This window comes from Rhea pennata, chromosome 2 (assembly GCF_028389875.1).
Source record: "Rhea pennata isolate bPtePen1 chromosome 2, bPtePen1.pri, whole genome shotgun sequence".
Classification (NCBI taxonomy): domain Eukaryota; kingdom Metazoa; phylum Chordata; class Aves; order Rheiformes; family Rheidae; genus Rhea; species Rhea pennata.
The window spans coordinates 15,590,558-15,612,991 of record NC_084664.1 but is presented as its reverse complement, the minus strand read 5'-3'; the positions used below and the strand labels follow the sequence as shown (position 1 = coordinate 15,612,991).

Genomic DNA, 22,434 nt, shown 5'->3' with positions numbered 1-22,434 from the left:
ATCAGATAGCTTGAAAAGAACAGCTATTTATCTTAATGGATGAACATAGTTTGGGAAGGACACTTACGACAAGCACATTATATTTGTTGTTGCAATGGCAGCAATGCCCTCCCGTAAGAGCAGAAACAAAGTTGGCTGCTGCTTCTGGTGTGCAATTGCTTGGTCAATTCAATTAATTCTCCTGCTGCTGCCAAGATTCAGCTATTGCCCAACTACACAACCTAGTCTTTTCCACTGAGCCTCACTGATATGCAAAATCAGTACTGAACATTTGCAGCGCCACATATGTGAGATAGCTGACACTGTTTATTAAGGACAGAAACAGCACTGTGTAAGGACAGAAGCTAAATGACAACCTATTCAACACTGCCAGTTCTCAGTTGTTCTGCCATCAGAGCGGCATGCTTCTGCATGACGGATCGGAGACAGAGAACAACTATGCCATGCTTATAAAGCCAGTCAGCTTGTTTAAGTTAGTCAGATGGGATGACAACATTCAGGCCAAATTTTGCCAGATATCCCTTCTAATAAAGAGGTCAAGAGATGTGTTGGCCACTGGCCAACTCTTGTCAGCTAGGTCCCCTCCCGCTTCACTAGTGCAAAATACCTCATGAGCACAACACGCCAGCAAGCCAGCCGGGTCTTGCTGTTCCTGCTCCGCCTCCGTCCTACTGCCTTCAGGGCTCTGACAGCCCTTTTTCTGATTTTTGGCAATCAAGTCGTTGTGGGAGTTTGTCCCTTCTATATTTTTCTTTGACCTTTATCTGGATCCAAGCAGAATTTTTCTGACAACTGCTCTTTTAATTAGGGTACCTTGATTATAGGCATTATTGTGATTTCCCTCTGAACCAACATATGACACTTAGCTTTTCTTATCACAGTTACAGCTAGTCAGTTATCACAGTTCTGAACCATCTCACAGCAAAGCCATCTGGTTTCCTGGGAAAATCATTCAAAAGGATCACTGTGGGCAGTGGATAATCACATGCAGTAACAGTGCTAGCTTACGAACAAGACAGACAGCTCCCCTTCCTCACATGCCCACCAGTTCATTCAAAAATTTGTGCATATTTTAAAAGAAGCTTGAAAACACTGCTAAGTAAATATCTTTTTTAAATTGCAAGGTTGGACACCAACCTTTTTCAGTTATTAAATGAAAAAAAGAACACTTCTGCCTTATCTTCTATGTACATACATGTGCAGCCAGCAGGCTGAAATATGACTTTCCACTCACGTCAAACACATGAAGAAAGTATGCAAAATGTGGTCAGTTTGCTAAGGACAAGCACAAGTAAACAGGGACAAAATCAGAAAGGCTAAGGCACAACCTGAGATAAAAGTAGCAGGGAGCTTTAAAGGTAACATACATCATAGTGTAATTGTATTAGGAGTAGAAGAAAGAGCAAAGAAAAGGTTGCTTCCCTGCTCAGCACGGAGAGACTGATATTGACAGACGATGCTGAGGGGACCTGAGGCTTAATGGATTTTTTTCTCTTTTTGCATCTGTCTTCACTAAAGTGGTTGATTGCAAGCAGGTGGCCAGCAGCACCAACACAAAGATCTCCAACCTGAATAGGAGAAGAACTAGTTAGAGATTGGTTAAGTAAGTTGAACTTCAGCCTACAACACTTACATAGTGTCTGAGGCAGTTTCTGAACTGCTTACAGTAACCATGAGAACCTGGTGAAGACACCTGAAATACAGACGGGCTAGAAAAAGTCAAACATGTATTGGAGGAGCAAGAGAGTTATGGACCCATCAGTTTAACTTCAGGCTCCTGAGAAACTTTGAAACAAACTATTGACAAGCACAGAGAAGCTAATGGGACAAGCAGTAGTTCTCATAGATTTACCAAGAGCAGATGTGGTCAAGTCAGGCTGTTTTTCTTCTACAACACAGCAACAGGTCTTGTGAATTGCGGGGGTGGGGAGGGAAGGGGAGTGCAGTCAGGCTAAGAAAAACTGCAGCAATATGGATGCAATAGGTTCAATTAAGCCGTTCCTACAGAGAATCTTGAAAGTAGTTCTCAGCACTTCACTGCCACACCAGAAGGACGGATTGACTGGCGTTCAACAGGATCTCCTTCCTATGTCTGATTTTACTCAATTTGCATTATCAGTTAGGATGCCATTAAATCCACACACAACCCAAATGCAAGACTGTTGGAGGGAACGATTAATATTTCAAATGTTCTTGAATAACTGACGTTTTTCAGAGGGAAAATGAACTTCACTAACAGCAAGTTGGAGGTAAAGCACACAGTTAGAATAATTAAGCATACACATAAAAAAAGTAGAAGGCAAAGTATTTGAGTTGCTTTTTCAGAAATGGATCTGGAAGTTTTACTGGATGACAGCTACACAAGTCAGCAATGTCAAGCTGCTGTGCGGAAGAAAAAGACACAGTGGGAATGTAACAGCAGTCTTCCAATACATAATAAAGAAAAGAATAATATGTTTTCCATCTCTAAGGCAAGGATTAGGGATTTGAACTGCAGGAAGAATAATTGAGACTAGATACTGGGGGCACGGGAACTTCCTAATGGTAAAGATAGCGGAACGGATTGCCATGGGAAATTGTAGGATCTATCTCATTATAAACTGAAAATACCCAGGATGAAATGAACATCTTGCAGGAATGGCATATGCAGGATATGCTACCTTGAATAAATGACATGATTTCTCTTTATAATCCTGCACTTACATAGAAATTATATACATATATATTTCCTATGTAACATTTCTACAAGAACAGAAAGAGATAACGGGGGCTGCATAAAAAGAGCATTCACCATCTTGAAATTAAAGCAGTTCATCTACACAAACATCTTAATCTTCTCTCTCCTTCAGCAATCACAGCCAATCTGCCAACTAGAATATGTGACAGTAGCTACTATTTCTCAGAAGTTTCCCCCTGCTCAAAGAGGACAGAACACTTTGTTTTCATGAGGAGTCATATTAAATAAGGTTATTAAAGAAGGTGTCAAAAAACGAGGGAAGAAAAAAAAATTTGCAGGAGATAAATACTATACATACAAGCAGGTGAAGTGCAGGCACAAATCTGAGACCAAGAGATACTGATGAAACTAAAGGAGACATTGGAATTATTTTCTCTAACCTGGTGGAATCACTCATCTGTTTCACCTCTCTCTCTCACTAACCCCTGGCTTTCTTGGCTCTTCCCTCATGCTTCCAAAGTGAAAGCAGAGTATCTCGAATCTGCTTTCTTTGATCTTAGCATAAACAAGTGAAAATCCTCGCTTATTTGGACAAAAAAAAAAGTAAAAAGAAAGTAAAAAGAAAAATATGCAAACTACCAGCTTAGTTACATTTTAATGTAGCTTTTAGACAGCTTTACCCAGTTAATAACTTGGAGATTTAGCGGTGGTGGTGGTGGGTGAATATGTTTTGCTATATCTATTGTATCTTTTCCTTTCTTTTTTTTTCTTTTCTTTTTTTTTTTTTTTTTTAGATATGCTTCAATACAGCAGGTTCTCCAGTCTCCAAATCAAGCACAGAAAATCACAGAAATGACTATAACTGAAATTTTATATCTTAATCTTTATGTCTGCTCACGGAGTCAGCAACCCTGAAGTGGAGGATCACTCGGCTGGGGAACTGGAAGAGTTATCCTGCTGGGCACTGCGTTGCATCAAAGAACATCATTGCTCTCTGTAAGTAAAATGGAATTCTGCATTGCTTTCACATTTCAAAACTGGCCAGATTAAATGACACTTCCACCCATGGCCACAGATCCCTTACCATTAGATTAACATAGCTCTAATTTTCGATTTAGCTCTTTACTGACTGAAGTAGCAAGGAAGCAGATTATGAGATTCAACTATTGCTGAGACATGACTTGGAAAGCTCCTGCTTCAAAACCCTTCTTGTGTTAAAACCTCAGATTTCCTCTCTCATGCAAGCTTACTTTGTTGGGAATTTCTTCCTCTACAATTTTTTTCCAGCTGGAGAACAATGCCAGAAAGCAGCGCTGCTGGGAGCATCTGAATACTGTAGTTGGAGGTGTGAGGACCAGCTGTTTCCATATGTGTATGTTTTGAGGAGAGGAATTATTGACACAGGCACATCAGTCATTGGCAGATACTGCAGGCAGTAACTGGAGGTCTAGATAGATACAGTACTGTGTTGTCGGCACGTTGAGCTGAGCCTGTTCGGTGTCCACCTTCCTCCAAGCTCAGTCCAGTACTGAAAGTGGGTATAAAATTCTGCTACTGGCTCTATTTCAGGTCCATAATTTTGTGTTTCTATAGTGCTGTGTATGAAGCCTAATTCCCCAAAGCTAGAAAATGAAACAATTCAAAGCAACAAAAAATTGATGAAGTAATTACTTCTCTTAAACGAAGTGCAAGTACTTCTCTTACACAAAGGGTGAGGGATTATGTGAATCCCATAGCATCAAGTTAAAAGAAAAGGCGGAGTAGGTGAACAGAGAATATAGCTTATCTGCTAGTGTCTTTTGCTCTGGACTTGCCAATTATCACCCACAACATTGCTCATAATTCACTTCTAAAATCTTGCTGGGTCACCAGTGCTGAGGGAGAGCATGACCACAAACTGAGCCAGGTCTCTTATAACCCATTAGAAGATTTGTACTAGGTACTGGTTACAAAACCAAAGCTCAGTCTGTGATGTGGAGGGGAACCCATCTACTTGTTGTGAATATATTATTAGGTGTCTTTCTGATTAGTCAAATAATTGCCACTGTATCAAAGAATTAGAATAAACGGAGTTTAAACACTGTAGTTCACAACGTGAGTCTCCTGTGGTGCCATCTAGAAAATATGACAGGTTTTCAGTTCTGTTCAAGTCATCAACAATAAACATAGTTACATTCATTAAGTTAATAATTATGGTGCAGCTTTTTTCATTCTCAAACGAGTATTTGCTACAGCAGCTCTACCACTACCAGTGCAGTTCACAGGACGTGAGAGGACATACTGTTACCTTACGCTAGAATTCTTGGCATTCAGAAGTGAAGCACTAGAAATTAGTGCCCTTACTTAGAACTTTAATTTCCAAGAGAGTGCTGTGTCTGAAGGACACAATCAAATTTGTAATTCAAAATATTATAAAGACAACATAACTATTCTTTTTAAATATATGGCAAGGAACTTGGCCAGACCTTGCTCAGTACATCTTGAATCAGTGTACAATAGAGAAAATATGTGCTTTTAGCAGAGATCTCTTATGATCTCTGCACATTATAAAATATAATAGAGAATGTGTGGAGCTTTAGTTTAAAAATGCCTCTATTATTACATAAAAGCTTCAGTTTGCATTGCTCCTGAAGTCAATATTTTCTGAAGTGGAACTGGTCTGTAATATTTTTTTTAAGTTCAATATTCTTATGTTTCATTTCTGTGTTCTCTTAAAAAAATTATTGCTGTTGATTTGTTTTCATGTCCTGCACCCTCATCCATTATGTAAAAAATAAAAAACCAACTGCCAAAAACAATGCTACAGGTCTCAGAGAAATGGGAATATTCCCTGACAAGCAGATTCCATCTCAAAACAAGTGAGAATGAGAAATAATTGCTCTGATATTCTGATTCACTGAGGAATTTTTTCTCTTCTCTTTTATGGACTGGGAAGGGGGCAGAAGATTTATCAGAAAATATTTTAGGCAAGTCACTTTAGAAAATATATCTATAGTCTGAATGTTTGCAGTGATTATGGATTTAGAGGTAACAGTTCTCTGAAAAGCTGTTCAGTGTCATTAAAAGCAGGAGCAAAAGCAAAGCTGAACCTTTGCATTATTTTAAGGACATCGATAAGAGTTAGGTTACATAATGGGCAAAGACTCTCTCTGCATTACAGTATGTAGCTTTTTTTCTAAAAGTAAGGTGAAACTGCTTCATGAAAATATTTTACTTAAGGGAAAAAAAGTTGGGGTTTTTCAATGAAAATATTATGGTCTCTCTGGGAAATCTGGAAAGACACCAAGAGTGTCCTGCTGTTCAGCCCCCTACTCCATCTGATACTTTAACAGTTCCAGATGGCCTTTACTACAAGCTGACCTCCCCTCCATTCTTTTATTACGACCTTTGGGTCACAAATTATCTATAGGATGCTGCTGTCATTCTGTAAGACACTGCTGTAGTCTTTCATCTAAAGAATAAAGACAATTTAACATTAAAACTCATCTTTGTTAGGCTGACCTTCCAATGATGATCAAAACAGACAGTTATTCCAATCAATGTCACTGATGGAGAAATTGTATTTCATTTTTTGCAACACTGACATTAGGAAACTAAGGGATGGTTTTAAATCGGATCACTTTTGTAATTCTACTTGGCTAGAGATCAGAATGTATTATGTTCTTTAAAATATCTAAGATACTGCTATAATCGTTTGGACGACTTCTGTTGATTAAAGGGATGTGGTAGGTTTGCTTTCTTTTAAGCTATTGATGTGGTTTTCATGTAAACATCAATGATAGGAGGTAATAAAATTTTATATAGGTTTTATTAATTCTTTGTCTTTCTCCATCATTATAAATGGAGCACACTGAACTTGTATAGGAAAATATAATAAATAATCCTAATGTACTAAATAAAATAATAAGGTTAATTTCTTTCCTGCTGTCAGTAAATTCATGTTAGCAGTCTCTCGTCAGCTTGACATCAATTAATGATTTTAATTCCAGACTCTTGTCACAGTACTCACCACCCTTTCGTCTAATTAAAATGGATGATGCATGATGAAGGGAAAACACAAGACTTCTGTTCTTGTTGTAACATTTCTATTCATTAGTATACTTTTACAACAAAAGGCTTGTAGCTTTAATAGCACTAGAGAAAGATGAAGAGAAGTTTATTATATGTTAGAGAGAAAGTCTCTTATACCCTTAGGGAAAATATAATACAGGAAATGTTTTATGGATTGACCAAACCCTTTGGGAAAAATATTAATGTTATTTTAATTACTAATGAACATACAAAATGTTTCACTCTAAATTCAGGAAACACTGTTATGTAAAAAGCGAAAGCTTATGGTAACACCAAAAACAGTGTCAGCCCATCGACTGATCAACAGAAGCAAAAGCAAAACTGCCAATATAGTGAAAAACATCTGGCCTACCTCCCTTAGACTGCATCTCTGCAAGACACAGCTCCTCAACCGTTTCTTCAGTTCTTTTTGCAATGCTTTGTTCAAGCTGTAACAGCAGCGTCCTACCTCTGATTGTTAAAAGTTGCTCCACAATTCCCATTCTAAAATAAAGTTTTTACTCTAAAAATGCAAGACATTAAGATTTGCTCTGCCATACAAAATCCTCTTGGGGTTTCCATCATTAAACAGCTACCTACCCATGCAAGGCATACAAAAACCCATGTTGGGAGCTCCCCCTTCTGGCTCTGCAGCTGCAGCTGATAGGCAATATTCCCACCGCAGAACTGATGCTGGCAGTGATGACATTTGCACAGACAGGGATAAAAATAACGACAGAATTATGTACATTTAATTCCCTTCACAGACTAAAGGAACAAAAGGTTAATTTTTCCAAAATATTAGAGAGGAAAAAGTAGCAAGGAAACAGGTTTATTTTCCAGGTGACAATTATATATACATATGTACATATGACGTGCGGTATTACTTAGCTGTGTATTAATCTTCATCCAACAGGTCCAGCAGAGACTGGAATTGCACAGCTTCTTCTTTAGAGCAAAGGTAGGTGCACCCTACATAGTCCTACATGCCAAGAAGCACCTATGTGACTATGCTGCCATCTCCCATGCATCACTGGTTCTCAACATTGCCCTCCCACCAGTACACCTAGGTCATGCTCTTCCCAACAGCTGCTCTTTCTCCCCTTGCTACTGATTCTTACAGCACAGGTTATCTAAGCACCTGATTTTTCATCCATTTCCGTAGAAGTTGAGGAAGAATACAATATTAAGAGTAAAAATACTTTTAAGGTAGCCTACAAGTTTACGGAGTATTAGTAAAGATCTTGCATGTATTAACCAAATGCAGAAAACATCCTGTAGACTATTCTTTCATGAGCAGGAAGTGGCTCTAGAGGCAGATTCAACCATAAGCGCTTCTCATCCAAAGCTGGAACCACATATCCTGAATCATGAGATTAAGTAAGAACAGCAGCTTTCAACTTTTTAAGCCTTATCTAGCTGTGAACAATGCTGGATACAGCTATATTTGTTGGAAATTTCAGAAAGAAATATGTATGTTTTATTCCTTCATTATCTACTACCTAGGTACAAAAAGCTAAGTTGTTTGGGATGGGGAGAGTTTGCTTTGCTAGAGGAAGTCAGTCACAGCCTGAAGACAGCCTTGTCATGCTTAACTTAGCCAGGCAGGTATCAAGAACTACAAGTGTCCAAGCTAAAAATGGCCAAATATGGTGAAACGTTTCTGATTTGCTAAGTATTTCTTCCTTTCTACAGCAAGTACAGAGTGGCAGAAAAAAAAATCCAAGAAGAAAGAGGAAGAATTGACGGTATTAGAGATTGCTCTTTGAGCCTCCTTCTCAGATGTGAGAACAATTTCAGAAAACCTACGCTCAGTTTTGAATTCTGGTGTCGGCTGGTATCTCTTGCTGGAGGGAAGCACCCTTCCTAATGGCACATCAGAACCCACCTGCGTTCTCAGATCAGTGCTTGATAGATATTCAAGGATAATGCAAGTAGGCTTATCCTTCTGGAGTAAACCAGTCTTACAGAATAGTGACACAGGGAACAATGTCCTATGTCCTTGGATGAACTGTTAATCCGATATTCTGAGGATCTACAAACAGTACATATCTTGTAACAATTTTAGTAAGATTGGTGGGTAGCTTTTTCAGATGACACTCTTGATTGTTCCAGTGTTCTATTTTTTTTAAAGCTGCATGTATTTTCAACGAGATAATTTTATTTTCTGTGCCAAATTGCTTTGTTGGGATTGTCAGTAAACATGCTCTACACAGCTAAAGAGATATGCTCTTTAATAAGAAATTACTATTAATAATATATTTATAAAAGGCAATTTTATTCATTTTAATCATGGTAAATTGAAGAACATTAATTTGCTTACTGTCTCCTAATCAATATGAACACTACTTTTAAGAGTTTAAAGAAAATACTGCTGTAAGCACAATACTATTAAAATTATCACGTCAAAGCATAATAATTTTATAAAATTGTAGGCATGATTGATTTTTTAATGGACCATTCACTTGTTCTCTGACCCCCTAAGGATTTTTGTTCCAAGCCTCTTATACATAGTAAATTCATTAAATCCAACCTATTTCCCAAAAGTATTGCATCATTATAGAGGTATAGAGTATGAAATACCAAGTAAAGCAAGGTGAGCGAGCTGTACTGCTAGAAAACATTGAGGGAAAAAAAAAACCCACAGAAAACAAAGTTAAAATAGCAGCTATTATGAACCAACACTTGATAAGACAATAATATTTTACTATCTCTTGACAAGCATTTTGAGGGATGTTCAGTTAATTTACAAGAGTACTGTTCATTAATAGCATGTATCTAACATTATTTTACAGTATAAAAAGGAAACTCTCTGCAATCTGAATGCAAAAATACTAAAAATCTCTATGGACCAAATCAACATCTGAAATTTTTAGAAACATAAGGAGGCACCTCACACATTTGATTGCTATTTTATTATATTTTATTAGTTGTACATGCCACTACCCCAAAGAACTTGCATTCTCTTATAGACATAACACACAGGAAAGCAAATACACAGTTAGAGAAAGAAAGTAATGGGAGGAGAAGGACTTGTGTTACGGTAACAACATCAGGCTGTTATGATGTTTTGGCACATGCATCTTCTGCCGTTTCAGTGAACATATAAAATTGTTTTATGACACACAAAGAGTGAGATTTTGGGAAAGATTCAAAATGGTTAGCGTAATTTGATGGATAAGGATTAGGAATTTGCTCCATGCACAGGGAGGCTATACAAATAATTTCATAATTCTACCTTGGTACCCAGCGTGACTACTGCAACCTCTCTCATATCATCACACGGATAGTCTGTACTCTCACCATTCTTACTGAGAGATAGACAGAGAGACAGAGGCAGAGAAAGAATGAAGAAGAGAAAGTTACTAGCTCAGAACTCATTCTCCCTTTTTTGCAGAAATGTATATGGCTGGGGAGCTAAGGTGGCTAGCTACCACTCGGCGGTGGGCAAGCAAAGGCCACTCAGGTCTGGCACCTCCCCAGAGCACGGAGGCACCCAACCGCACGTGGCATCTGGGCCGGGAAGGCCAGCACTGAGCCCAGCCCTGTAAGCTCTGCCGACCCCAGTGCCGAACGCTCCTTGGCATTTCCAGTTCAGAAAGCAGGTCACCTCCACCGCGGCTGTCTGCACACAGCATTAGCTCGAGTTCAGCAGAGCTCGCTAAGCAAGGGCTCAGCACCGTGTGTGCACGGCTAACCTTCCTCCAGCCCCGAGCCGAAAAGAGCCACGGAGGCAGCTCTGAAACTTCTCTGCACCAGTGGTATAAATTTATCCACAAACTGGATGATCTGCCTATGCATAAAGGAAAGCTGACTGCACACACACATATATAGCCAAAGAAATTTATTTTCTTCAGTACCAGTACTCCCATTCACTAGTTAAACTGACAGCACCTACTCTTAAAAACAGGAACAAATTTAGTGACCCTCTTTTACTTTTGTTGATGAAGAGAATATAAAAAAAATCAGACACAAGTTAAAAACAAAACAACCAAGAAAACGCTGATTCAGCCACCCTCTACTGTCAGAAGAGACGCACTCATGATTGAACTTCTTCATAGATTTATTCTAGTGCATCTGTTAAGAGCCAAAAGACTCCCAAAACGTAATCCAAACAGATGATCACAAATGATCAAGAGTCAGCAGTGTAACAAGTTACTGCTGATCAGTATAACTGTCTGCTCCTAGCCTGCCTTAGCTGTGACATAAATCACTTAACCTTAAAACAACTTAAATCAAACTATTTTACTTTGTAACTCAGGAGGCTACGCAGCAGTCACCACGGCTCTGCTATCTGATAGCTTGTTAACGTGATGAAGCCCTCACTTCTGTTCTTACCCACCGCTGACAAAGGTGCCTAGATATGATGGTCTAGGGGATCACTATGACTAACTAGTCAAGCCTCCTGCACAAGACAGACAACACAGCTTCCCTCTGTGCTTCCTCCACCAAGCCAGAATTTACGGCTGAGCTACGTTACCTTTTTTAGATAAATCACCCCAACTGCTTATTCATTTTCACTGCTAAACGTGCTTGAATCTATTCACCATTCAGCACGCAAGCACTGTAGCCCTTTACATTTTGTCTCTTCTGTGGAAGAACCTTCTACTCAAAGAGGCCTTCTCTTCTTGCACATCCCTGAATACTAGTTAAGCTACAGGCTAAGCTCTCCAAGATTTTGCCCAAACTGAAATAAAAGATATCAGAGACTAGGCCCCAAATCTCGAGGGCTACAAGAGACAGGATAAAATGTAGATCGGAAATATTCAGAAGAGGACATAACATATATAACATATAGGTTTTTAATGTTAAGAGAAGTTGACATGGAAAAATAGAGGTACTCACCACTCATTTTTACAATTAGCAGTTTAATATACACATCATTCCATAAACATACTGCATGACACATAAATAGACTGAACTCCAATGACAAATATACTGATTATGATATGGTTTTAGATTGTTTCTAAATATATCAAAGAAAAATTGCAAGATATGCAAGGCTTTGAGGAAAAATACAAAATGTACTCCATTCTATATAAATACTAGTTTTCTAAAAATGTCAATAAAATCATTTATAGAATATATAAAGAAAACATTTCATATTATTACTCCAGTCTCCTCAACAAAGAAAGGAGATCTTGATCTATAAAAGATGTTTAATGCAGCCAAAGAAGCTGTCAATGCTACTGTCCAGAATAAATCCATCTCCACTTGTTATGCTAAGTATATAAACATATCAGCATTTGGGAAATTTCATCAGTGAAAATGGAACTTCGGTTATTTAGTTTAAAAAACAAAACTCTCTCTATCAAGGTTTAAGCAAATACTGAAGTCTACCTCTCCTGTTCTTGCTTCATTCGTATTCTCTCCTCTTCTGAAGTAAGAGCTTCCTGCACTTTTATTTTACCAGTTTTCTCACTCTTGTCATCTTTGCGATGTTTGCCAAACCTGTTAATAACACACAAAAAAAGAATCTAACTTGTGAAATGAACACAACTGTATTTTCCTTTTCCCGTGACAAAGAGAGTTCTCCAAGGAGAAGCGCTGCTTGGAAACCACGAAGGGAAACTGAAAAGACCTTGGAATTTCATTTTTTTAATATTTTCAGGCTGCTTTAGTTTTTGCTTAGAGGTGTTTTTTTTTCCTCCTCTTAAAAGTTTATAGAACTCCTTACTAAAAAACAGACCAAAACCAAAAAAGTCATAGTGCCACATTCCTTTTTTCTGCCAGCATTTTGAGGTCACTGTTTTTAAATACACGGTCAAACAATGCTTTAAAAATTACTGAACGCTATTGCTGCCAAAGAACGCAAGAAGTCCAGTTTACACCGAGCGGAGGCTTTCACGGAGGAACCGCAGGAGACGGGCAGCTGCCCGGGCGCAGCCGCCCGCCGCTCTCCTCGCCCGCGCCCCGGCGGCTCTCCCGCCAGCCGCACCGCGCGGTCTGCTCCTCTTCCTCACCCCCAGGCGGTTTGAGGCCTCGGCACCCCGAGTGCCTTTTCGCCCGGGGCCGCGCGAGCGGGAGCGGGCAGGACGGGGCCGGCGGGGCTCCGGCGCGCGGCGCAGCGCGGCACGATGCGCCAGCCTCCGCGCGGGTCCGGCTCCTCCCCGCCACCGGCTCCACCTCGCGCCCTTTAAGTTTCTTCCCTCTTTGCACGCTGCACCGGTGGTTTTTTAGACTCTCGGGGAGAGAACAGTCTGACATTTCAGATACTCAGTTATTGTTAGGACAAAATTGTGAGCATTGCTGTTAGCTATTTCAGACGTACCCTAAATGGAAGGACTTTTGCAGACTGAGGTAAACACTTAAATACAGCCCAAGTTTAGCTGAGAATTTTCTGTCTAGTTACCGTCGATGGGATAACACTTCCATACCTCTATTAAACACAGGCTTATTTATTGCACTAAAAGCAGCGAGAAGATTTTTTCGTCAAATGCTGAGAGGAGCAGCCTGCACAGAGGGTCACGGCAGAAGCGGAGGGTGAGCGCGGGCCGCGCGGCAAGGGCGCAGGCGCACCCAGCGCTCTCCAGCGCCAGCACGGACGGCTTCAAACGTCTTAGACAATTTACACACACGGGTCAGAAAACCAGCTTGGAAGCCACCGGACCTTTATAGTAATTTGTTTCCCCTTTATTCCTGTTCTTTCTCATACAAAGCCGTTGTGGGGACTGTAGGCACACCACAGTGCGATGCTTCAGAAAAACTGCTTTGTGGCCACTCAGTCAAGTGAAAATATTATTCCATATTGCCAAGATTATGGTTTTTAGGGCAGCTGTTGGGAGAAAAAAAAAAAACTCAGTGTAGGAGGACATAAAAAACTTTAAAGTGCATCGCGTTCTCCACGTGTTCCCAGATTGCTCATTTCTGAAGTAATTCAGGTACATGAAAACTAAAATTGTTCATTAATAATTATCTGAGAAGGGAAAGGCATAATAGAGTTAAGAAAGACAAAATTCTACGCATAGTTGAGGTTCTGATTTTTTTAATATGATATACGTAAAACTGACATAGTTAAATTCAGTGACTAGAAACGCCAGCACGCAGCTCTGAAAACACCCACCTATTTATTACAGCAGAGTCAAAACAATTGCACAAAACATTTAAATAGATGACACAGGAGATTCAAATTAACTTCGGGAAGTCTTCCACCAGACAAAATAGTTCATTTGAGAGAGGCCTAAATCTTGCAGCCAAGAGGGGGGCAGAGCGGCGGTGGCGGGGAGCCGTCTCGCCGCGGCGGGCGCAGTGCCGGCGCCGGAGGAGAGGCCAGCACGGGCCGGGCCGCGCGGGGCGACCCCACGCTCACTCCTCGCCGCTGCTCCTCCTTGCCCCGGCCAAAACATCCAACAAAACAAAGGGACCAAGTTTTTCCAATAAGCAGTTTATTTATTCAAAACATCCTTGCGTTAAAAAATAAAATAAAATAAAATTGAATCAGTATCCAGGAGGTTCTGGCAGTAAAAGAGGATTTCTGGCACCATAAATCAATTCATTGTTAAGTACAGAGAGACATACATTGAAATCAATACCTTATCAAAAAAAAAAAAAAAAAAAAAAAAAAAAAAAAAGTACACCAGAAATCTCAAATAATCCGTGTAAGCAATCTACGGAACAGCTGGTCAGGCTGTGTGGATTTTGGCAGAGCATACTTGTAATGTTAACAGGTAACGCAACCCTCGCGAAACTCAGCTGCCTGAGTTCCCGCATCCAACCATCTGAGTCCAGGAGAAACTACACTCAGGCTGCACTGCAGCAGCAGCAGCAAGTTGTACCCACAGCGTGTGGTGGAGCCCTGGGCTTTAATTTGCTTTGCCTCATGAGCAAGCTGTGGCAACAACCCTTCTTCTCTTTTGGGGTGTTTTCTGATGATCTGGGAAGGAATGATTCTTCTCTCAGGAGCAATCCTGATAAAAGCTTCAAGAAGACATTCTCTGGTCCTCTGCAGGCATTTCAGAGGGTGGCCGTACTGTCCTCACAGTGACAGGAGACTTTCCAGTGTCAGTCTCTGGTAAGCTCTGCGGTCATCATGGCAGGGAACAGCCTGGCAGCATATGAACCATGGAGATCCTGGAAAGCTGCCTTCTCTGGACTTTGTCACCCGCAGAAGTGATATATCTGCCATAATCACCACTGCCTGTAATAAGTTCAGCAACATTAACTGCACTGTCCCTACACTCAAAATCTGGAATAATCAATACCATCCTCCCCCCTCCCTATTTGTGGCTTCGTATCTTTAACGCACCACCTACGTGGATAATTCATATCTTCACGATACTTGGAAGTCAAGGAGCTGCAGAACAGTTTGGAAACACACTGCCCTAAATGCGTCTCGCCCTAAACAAATCTGCATACTTTTAGTAAGATCTCTGCGCAAAAACATTTATGAGTTCAAGACTTCTCTTTACCACTAAGATCTCAAGTCTAACAGCATCTCTGTTAAACTTCAGCTTACAATAGTAGAAGTAACAGACAGATAAAGAAAAAACATTTTCCAAGCTCCACCAACACTTCAGAAAGGTGTTTTTAAAAGAAATGCTGAGGAGCTAGACACACGCACACACCAAAACCCTTCATTTTTGCAGGAAGAGTCAGCAGTTTGCATTCCAGAGCACATTCAGTAGGTTTTGGTGAGGTTTTTCTTATCTGCTAAAAATAAGTGTGGTTGCTACATTTTTCTCTTAAACTGTTTACTCCTTGAAATATAATTTATTAACATACAAAGAAAATCCACAGCCCAAATCAGCATCCTCTCCACCAAATTTATAACAGACATTTATAAATTATTTAGTATCCATATTCAAGTATCCATATTAACTGCAGAAGAGCAACATACAGCAATACTAAGGCATACCATTAAACATTCCTGTAACTGTACAACACTCAATGCACTCTTGCGACTATGCAGTGTCAAGTGATTCACCAATCTTTATAATTTCCTCACTTAGATTTTCCCATTTTGATTCATAAATATGAGGATAACAGGATATTTAGAAAAAAAGAACAGATTACAGAAATTCAAGCCTTTTATGAAATATCCTTTCAAAATACCAAACACACATTCTACAGTCTGTGTCTTCAGAGGCAGTGGTAAAATCTTTCCTTGCTGCTCTGCAGTGGCTCACATATTGCTGTATGAGTCAAAAGAAGTCTGAAGAAGCAAAGTGTGGGTCAGGTCCCCAGAATTAGTCCCAGCATTTAAAACACCTCAATTTGAGTTTATCAGCCCAGGAAAAAACAGCTGGTCTACCTTTGTAAAACAAAGTATGAGCAGTATGGTCTCTGACCTGCCTGGCCAACATTAATGTCTGTGAAACATTCCCAACATCAGCATTTGCCTTGTTGTGAAAGCCTACTCCTTCCCCGCTCCTGTTCTCAGGAAGAAGAGAAGATGGATCTAGGATGCATGTCCAATATATCACCCTATAGCAACTTTAGAATCTTATTGCTTCTAATATTATTTCTTCCATAATGGATATATTTAATGTCCTAGCTAAATAATGTCCTCCACTGAAGTGATTGCTCGCTTAATGATAACAGTCTAAGGCTGGGAAATCCCAAAGTGCAATCATTAACGATACCTCCCCTACAAAATAGCAATCAGCACACATTCACCCTGTCAGAGAGACTCAAGACTTTTCAAGAACATGGCTTTGAGAATACCCACTATGAGATCTGATCCCAGCACTCACTGCTATACTTACAGATGCAGGAGCTTTCCTCTGCTGCAAGCAGCTGGTTATTGAGTGCCTGAAGCACCTGGAGATTTTCTGGCACTTGTCTGAACCTGTGATGGTCTCATTCTCATTGCTGTGAGGCTGGCTGCTAGGATACTTGTTGCAGTTCTTACAAATGAAATGAAATGACAACCTTTATCTGAAGCAGACATGAGAACTCCATTGCTCAGGATCTATGCAGAATCCATGTATCTCACGTTAGTTAAAAGGTGGACAGTGCTTAAGAAAGAAAGGCAAGAACTACTGTTGAAATTAAAAAAAATAAGTGCAGAAAAGGAGCACTGTGATATTGATTTTTTGACAATCCTAGGAACCTAATTCTAAGCTCCTGCTATCTCCTAAATGCAATGCTAACAATTTGACTGTGAACCATAAAAGCCCTTTCTAAAGTAGTACACAAGATAGCAATGCATACAGGCAAATTGCCCTAGGATGTATTTCAATCTCTTAGAGCAACAGCGGTCAAGTTGTGTACACTACTCTAACAAAGTTAACATATTTATACCAAAACAAATTCTGTTGCTAAAGCTTTCCCTTGAGCAAGCACAGCTCATGCTACATCAGATCCTGTGGAGCAAGTGTAACCCTAATGTAATTATAAACTATGGCCACCACGTCCTCAAGTCTGAATTCTTGATAGTATAGCAGAGAATGTTATTAGTCATATAGGAAAATAACAATCAAAAGGAAAATGCAAGATTTCCTCCAAATCCCAAATAACTAAAAATATCATCTTTCTATTTGTAGACATATTCTTTCCTAGGCATAGCTTAATATTCTTTCTGAGGATGCCTATACACATGGTTAAATAATATTCTCTTTATAATGGTAATATTAATAAGTACAGGAAAGACATAATCTCACCCAAGAGCTGCTTTATTCAGTAGCTCTCTCATCTACACCCTGTTGCAAAAAGTATAGGTAAAAAAATAGTTTAATGTAACTGTTTAAGAAAAAACTTCAAGAAAAAAAGCTTCTGAGACTAATTGAAATACAGGTTGTAAATTAAAAAGACCCTGTCTATCCAAGAGTGTGAGAAATTGATGAAGGAAAGCAGCTGAAATCTTGTTCACTCTAATTGCCAAGATACTCCAGGGTTCTACTTAATTTATAGCTTCTTAATTCTCTTTTTACATTAAGGGTTGGAGAAAGTTTCAAGATAAGTGTAAATGCTCAGAGTCAAATTCACAGATCCACAGCCTTAAACCTCAAATTCTCCCAACAATAGCAATGACAGTAAGTGAAGTGATTAAAAAAATGTAAGAGGACCATTTTTAAAAACCATCCTCTCTAGAATATAATAGCCAAGTCAATAGCATTCCTTAGAGGAAAGGACTATCCTCAGAACTCATGATACAAGTTTTTGTGTTATTATTAATAAAAAGATGAGAACAGAGACCTATATGCATGAACCTTGACCCTAAAGTAGGAAAATTCTATGAATTCTGTGGATAATTTAATCAAAACCCCCTCTGTCAGTCACTAGCTGGCTTATTTTCGAGCTTACTTGCTTGGATGTCTGTCATCAGCTCTCATGTGGCCACATCCAAACCTACCCTACTCAATGGAAGGGACAGACGAGAAAGTGACTTCAGCGCCCCTGGGCCAACACATCAGAGTGACTGAGCAGTGTGAGACTAAGCAACGAAGAAAACTGCTTAGAGTGCAACAGTACATTTAAAGAACACGCTCAAGTTACAATATAAATTATTTCATATTTATAAAAATATAATACATATAAAATAGATGAAGCATAATGTATATCATTTAGCTTAAATAAATACATAGATACAACAAATGAAGAAAAGAGGATATATGTGTGGTAGCAACCAAAATTCCACATTTACAGTTTCTCTCAAAAAAAGCTTTGATTTGAAAGAATATATATCAGCATCTTTGATATAATAAAAATAATATGCATATCATCTGCTAAATGGATTTTACTCTGATGCGTTACTGATGAGATCATTGTCATCTGCCAAATCATCCACATATTTCATTAGAATAAAGGGCTACAGAAGAAACATGCATTAGTTGATTAATGAAAAAACACAAAAATTGATTGAGACAGAAGTTCAGTAGCATTATGTTCCTTAATAGAAAAAAGACTGTCATTAAAAATTAACAAATGGTAAGTGTTTTGAGCTATTCTATCAATGCTTTCTGTCTTCAAGGCATGCTCTTTTCCCAATAGTAGTGACAGTATAAACACATACAGACACACAGAGAACCTAATACTAATTAAAGGATTTTGTAAGGACTTATGTAGTGTTTTTCACCCTGCTGTATCAGCGAAATCATAAGATTAATATTTCAAAAGATTATTCCGACACACAACAACATTCATTGCCAAAATGATATTTAATAAGCTTTTAACATGGCGCACATACAAAAATCATCCTGGTTAGTGATGACTTGACGGTTTATAAGACTTCTGTACTTTACAGAATCACAGAATGGTTGAGGTTGGAAGGGACCTCTGGAGAGCATCTAGTCCATCCCTTCTGCTCAAGCAGGGTCACCTAGAGCATGTTAGACAGGACTGCATCCAGGTGGGTGTTGAATATCTTCAAGGAAGGAGACTCCATAACCTCTCTGGACAACCTGTTCCAGTGCTCTATCATCCTCACAGAAAAGTTGTTCTTCCTTATATTCAGGTGGAACTTCCTCTGTTTCAATTTATGCCCATTGCCTTTTGTCCTATCACTTGGCACCACCAAAAAGAGTCTGGCCCATCCTCTGGACATCCTCCCTTAAGTTATTTGTATACATTGACAAGATCCACTCTCAGTCTTCTCTTCTGCAGCCTAAACAGGCCCAGTTCTCACAACCTTTCCTCGTAGGAGAGATCATAGAATCATAGAATCAGTAAGGTTGGAAGGGACCTCTGGAGATCATCTAGTCCAACCTCCCCGCTCAGCAGGGTCACCTACAGCATGTTAGACAGGGTTGCATCCAGGCAGGCCTTGAAGATCTCCAGAGAAGGAGGCTCCACAACCTCTCTGGGCAACCTGTTTCAGTGTTCTGTCACTCTCACAGTGAAGAAATTCCCCCTCACGTTCAGGCGGAACTTCCTGTGCTTCAGTTTCTGCCTATTGCCTCTTGTCCTGTCCTGGAGATGTCCTCTTGTCCTGGAGATGCTCCAATCCTCAGATCATTTTCATAGCCCTACGCTGGGCTGTGACTGGACGCCTGTCCAGTAGCTCTAGAACTGGACACGGTACTCCAGATGTGGCCTCACCAGGGCTGAGTAGATGGGCAGGATCACCTCCCTCCACCTGCTGGCAACACTCTTCCCAATGCACCCCAGGAGACCATTGGCTTTCTTGGCCATAAGGGCACATTGCTGTACAGTCAACTCGTTGTCCACCAAAACTCCCAAGTCCTTCTCCACAAAGTTGCTTTCCAGCAGGTCAGCCCCTAGTCTGTCCTGGTGCATGGGGTTATTCCTTCCCTGGTACAGGAACCTGCGCTTGCCCTTGTTGAACTTCATGAGGTTCCTCTCCGCCTAACTCTCCAGCCTTTCCAGATCTCTCTGAATGGCAGCACAGCCCTCAGCTGTATCAGACACTCCTCTCAGTTAGGTGTCCTCAGCAAACTTGCTGAGGAGGCGCTCTGTCCCTTCATCCAGGTTGTTGAGGAATAAGTTGAATGGGATGGGACCCAGTACTGAGCCCTGGGGGACACCAGTAGCCACAGGCCTCCAGTGAGACTCTGTGCAACTCTCTGAGCTCTGCCTTTCAGCTAGTTCTTAATTCACCTCCATGTCCACTCGTCTAACCCGCACTTCCTGAGCTTCCCTAGGAGGATGTTATGGGAGACGGTGTCAGAAGCCTTGCTGAAGTTACGGTACACAACATCCACTGCTCTCCCCTCATCTACCCAGCCAGTCATTCCATCATACAAGGCTATCAGATTGGTTAAGCAGGATTTCCTGCTGGCTACTCCTGATCACTTTCTTTTCTTCTATATGCTTGGAGATGACATCCAGAATAAGCTGTTCCATCATCTTTCCAGGGATGGAGGCGAGGCTGACTGACCTATAGTTGCCTGGGTCCTCTTTCTTGCCCTTTTTGAAGACTAGAGTGACACTGACTTTCCTGCAGTCCTCAGGAACCTCTCCTGTTCTCCATGACCTTTCAAAGATGATGGAGAGTGGCCTAGCAATAACATCTGCTAGCTCCCTCAGTACTTGTGGGTGCATCCTCTTACAGCTCATGGATTTGTGGATGTCCAGTTTGCCTAAAAGATCTCTAACCTGATCCTCCTTGACCAAAGGAAAGTCTTCCTTTCTCCGGACTTTCTCTCTCACCTCCAGGCTCTGGGATTCCTGAGAGCTGCCCTTAGCAGTGAAGACTGAAGCAAAGAAGACATTCAGTAATTCTGCCTTCTCTGTATCTTTCGTCACCAGGGCACCCACCCCATTCAGCAGCGGACCCCCATTTTCCCTAGTCTTCCTTTTGCAGGTGATGTATTTGAAGAAGCCCTTCTTGTTGTCCTTGACATCCCTTGCCAGGGCAATTTTACTTTAGCAAAATTATACAAGTGCTATTTTTAAAATCTGCTTTCAAGGAAAAAGATTTACATATTTGCAGCATATTTCTAGAAACAAACAGTTATCAGATCTAATTAAATTAGTTGCTCAAATTCCAGTTTCAGGAAGGGGGATAAAAGAAGTCAGAATGACTCAGCAGCATCATTGCCTTGAGATGATGTGGAAACCCTGATACCCAGGAAGCAGCAGGGAGGCCAGGGGAGCCTGGATTGTGGGGACAGCTGGAACGGACATTTAAAACTTTTCATTTTCCACAGGTTTCCTTCCCTATGTTAAAAATGACAAAGCAGCAAAGCTTTTGGTGCAATGCTCAGCAAAATAGGCCCTGAAAATAGGGTTCCTGGGGAACCCTGCTGTTCCACACCAAGAAAGGGACATGGCACAAGAACACAGGTAACTCGTGGAAACGGAGAATATCTCTAGAGAGATATGCTTGTGGATGGTCCTTCAAGCAATAATATGATTTATTTATTTAAGGTCCCAAGACACATCTAAGTCAGTGTGTTCTCCCAAACAGAATTCAGGGGCTACTCGTCTGGAGTTAAAGCAAGGCCAGATCAGTGCCAGAATCTGCATTACAACCACTGATTTGCAATCAATGCAAAATATAGCTATGAGATTTATTCTCAGCTTTTTTATAGGTCCTGGTATTTTGGGCAAAATCATGTTTCCACAACTCCTGGGCTCAGTCATGAATGCAGATCAAAATCAGGATGATCGACGTGCTTATCGCTCTCGGTTATCACCCCTCTCTGATGATGCCGTCAGAAAAGCACGTGAAGCTGTTCTGTAACATTGTATTCACATTGCAAATTTACACACTTTCTCTCAGCATCCTCTACCTCACTTTCCAAACATTAAAACCATTTTCAGCACCATTCAGGTACAGAATGGCACAGCTCAGTGAACTAAGACTACTTATAATCAACAGTTAGGACAGCACACGAATTGCAAGCCTTCATGTGGAACATTACAGGCAATTCAGACAACAACTTCCTGGAAAGAAGTGGAAACAACATACGTGATTGGTAACTGTTTCCAGCCACTGAAGCTTAATCTGCCTCTGAATTTGTGATTCAATATCCCAGCTTCATAGAAAACGGATATAATGCCAAACCAAAAGACATGTCATGAGGTTTCATTCAATTATTTTCATAAACAGTTTTGATAACATTTCCTTAAAGGCATGACACAACAAGCAGAATATTATTCACACCAAGTCACTCTCTTTTCACAACTTATACATTTGTAATATTTACTTCCAGCATAAAATGACGGAACTTTTAAAAACAGATTTCTTTTATGGGGAGACCATCTGTCTGCAAATTGCTAAACAGAACATAATCTTGCATTGCTTTTCCTAACTGTCTAAAACTAGCTGGAGCCATTGTCAGCTCTAATAAATGATAAAAACA

At 40.3% G+C, this 22,434-nt stretch overlaps 1 protein-coding gene across 16 annotated transcripts in view; it reads right to left on the bottom strand.

The window, feature by feature from the left end:
- PARD3 (par-3 family cell polarity regulator) overlaps positions 1-22,434 on the bottom strand; it is a 470,717-nt gene that overhangs the window by 108,032 nt on the left and 340,251 nt on the right. For 10 of the 16 annotated variants that reach the window (XM_062568908.1, XM_062568911.1, XM_062568909.1 and 7 more), the window contains one exon: positions 12,068-12,178. The exons of 3 other annotated variants lie outside the window; for them this stretch is intronic. In XM_062568908.1, coding sequence (XP_062424892.1) covers positions 12,068-12,178 — 111 coding nt within the window. Of the gene's footprint in view, positions 1-9,965; positions 10,039-12,067; positions 12,179-13,695; positions 14,865-16,621; positions 16,684-22,434 lie in introns of those variants that run through there. 3 more of the 16 variants (XM_062568921.1, XM_062568924.1, XM_062568922.1) reach the window with 3 other exon arrangements.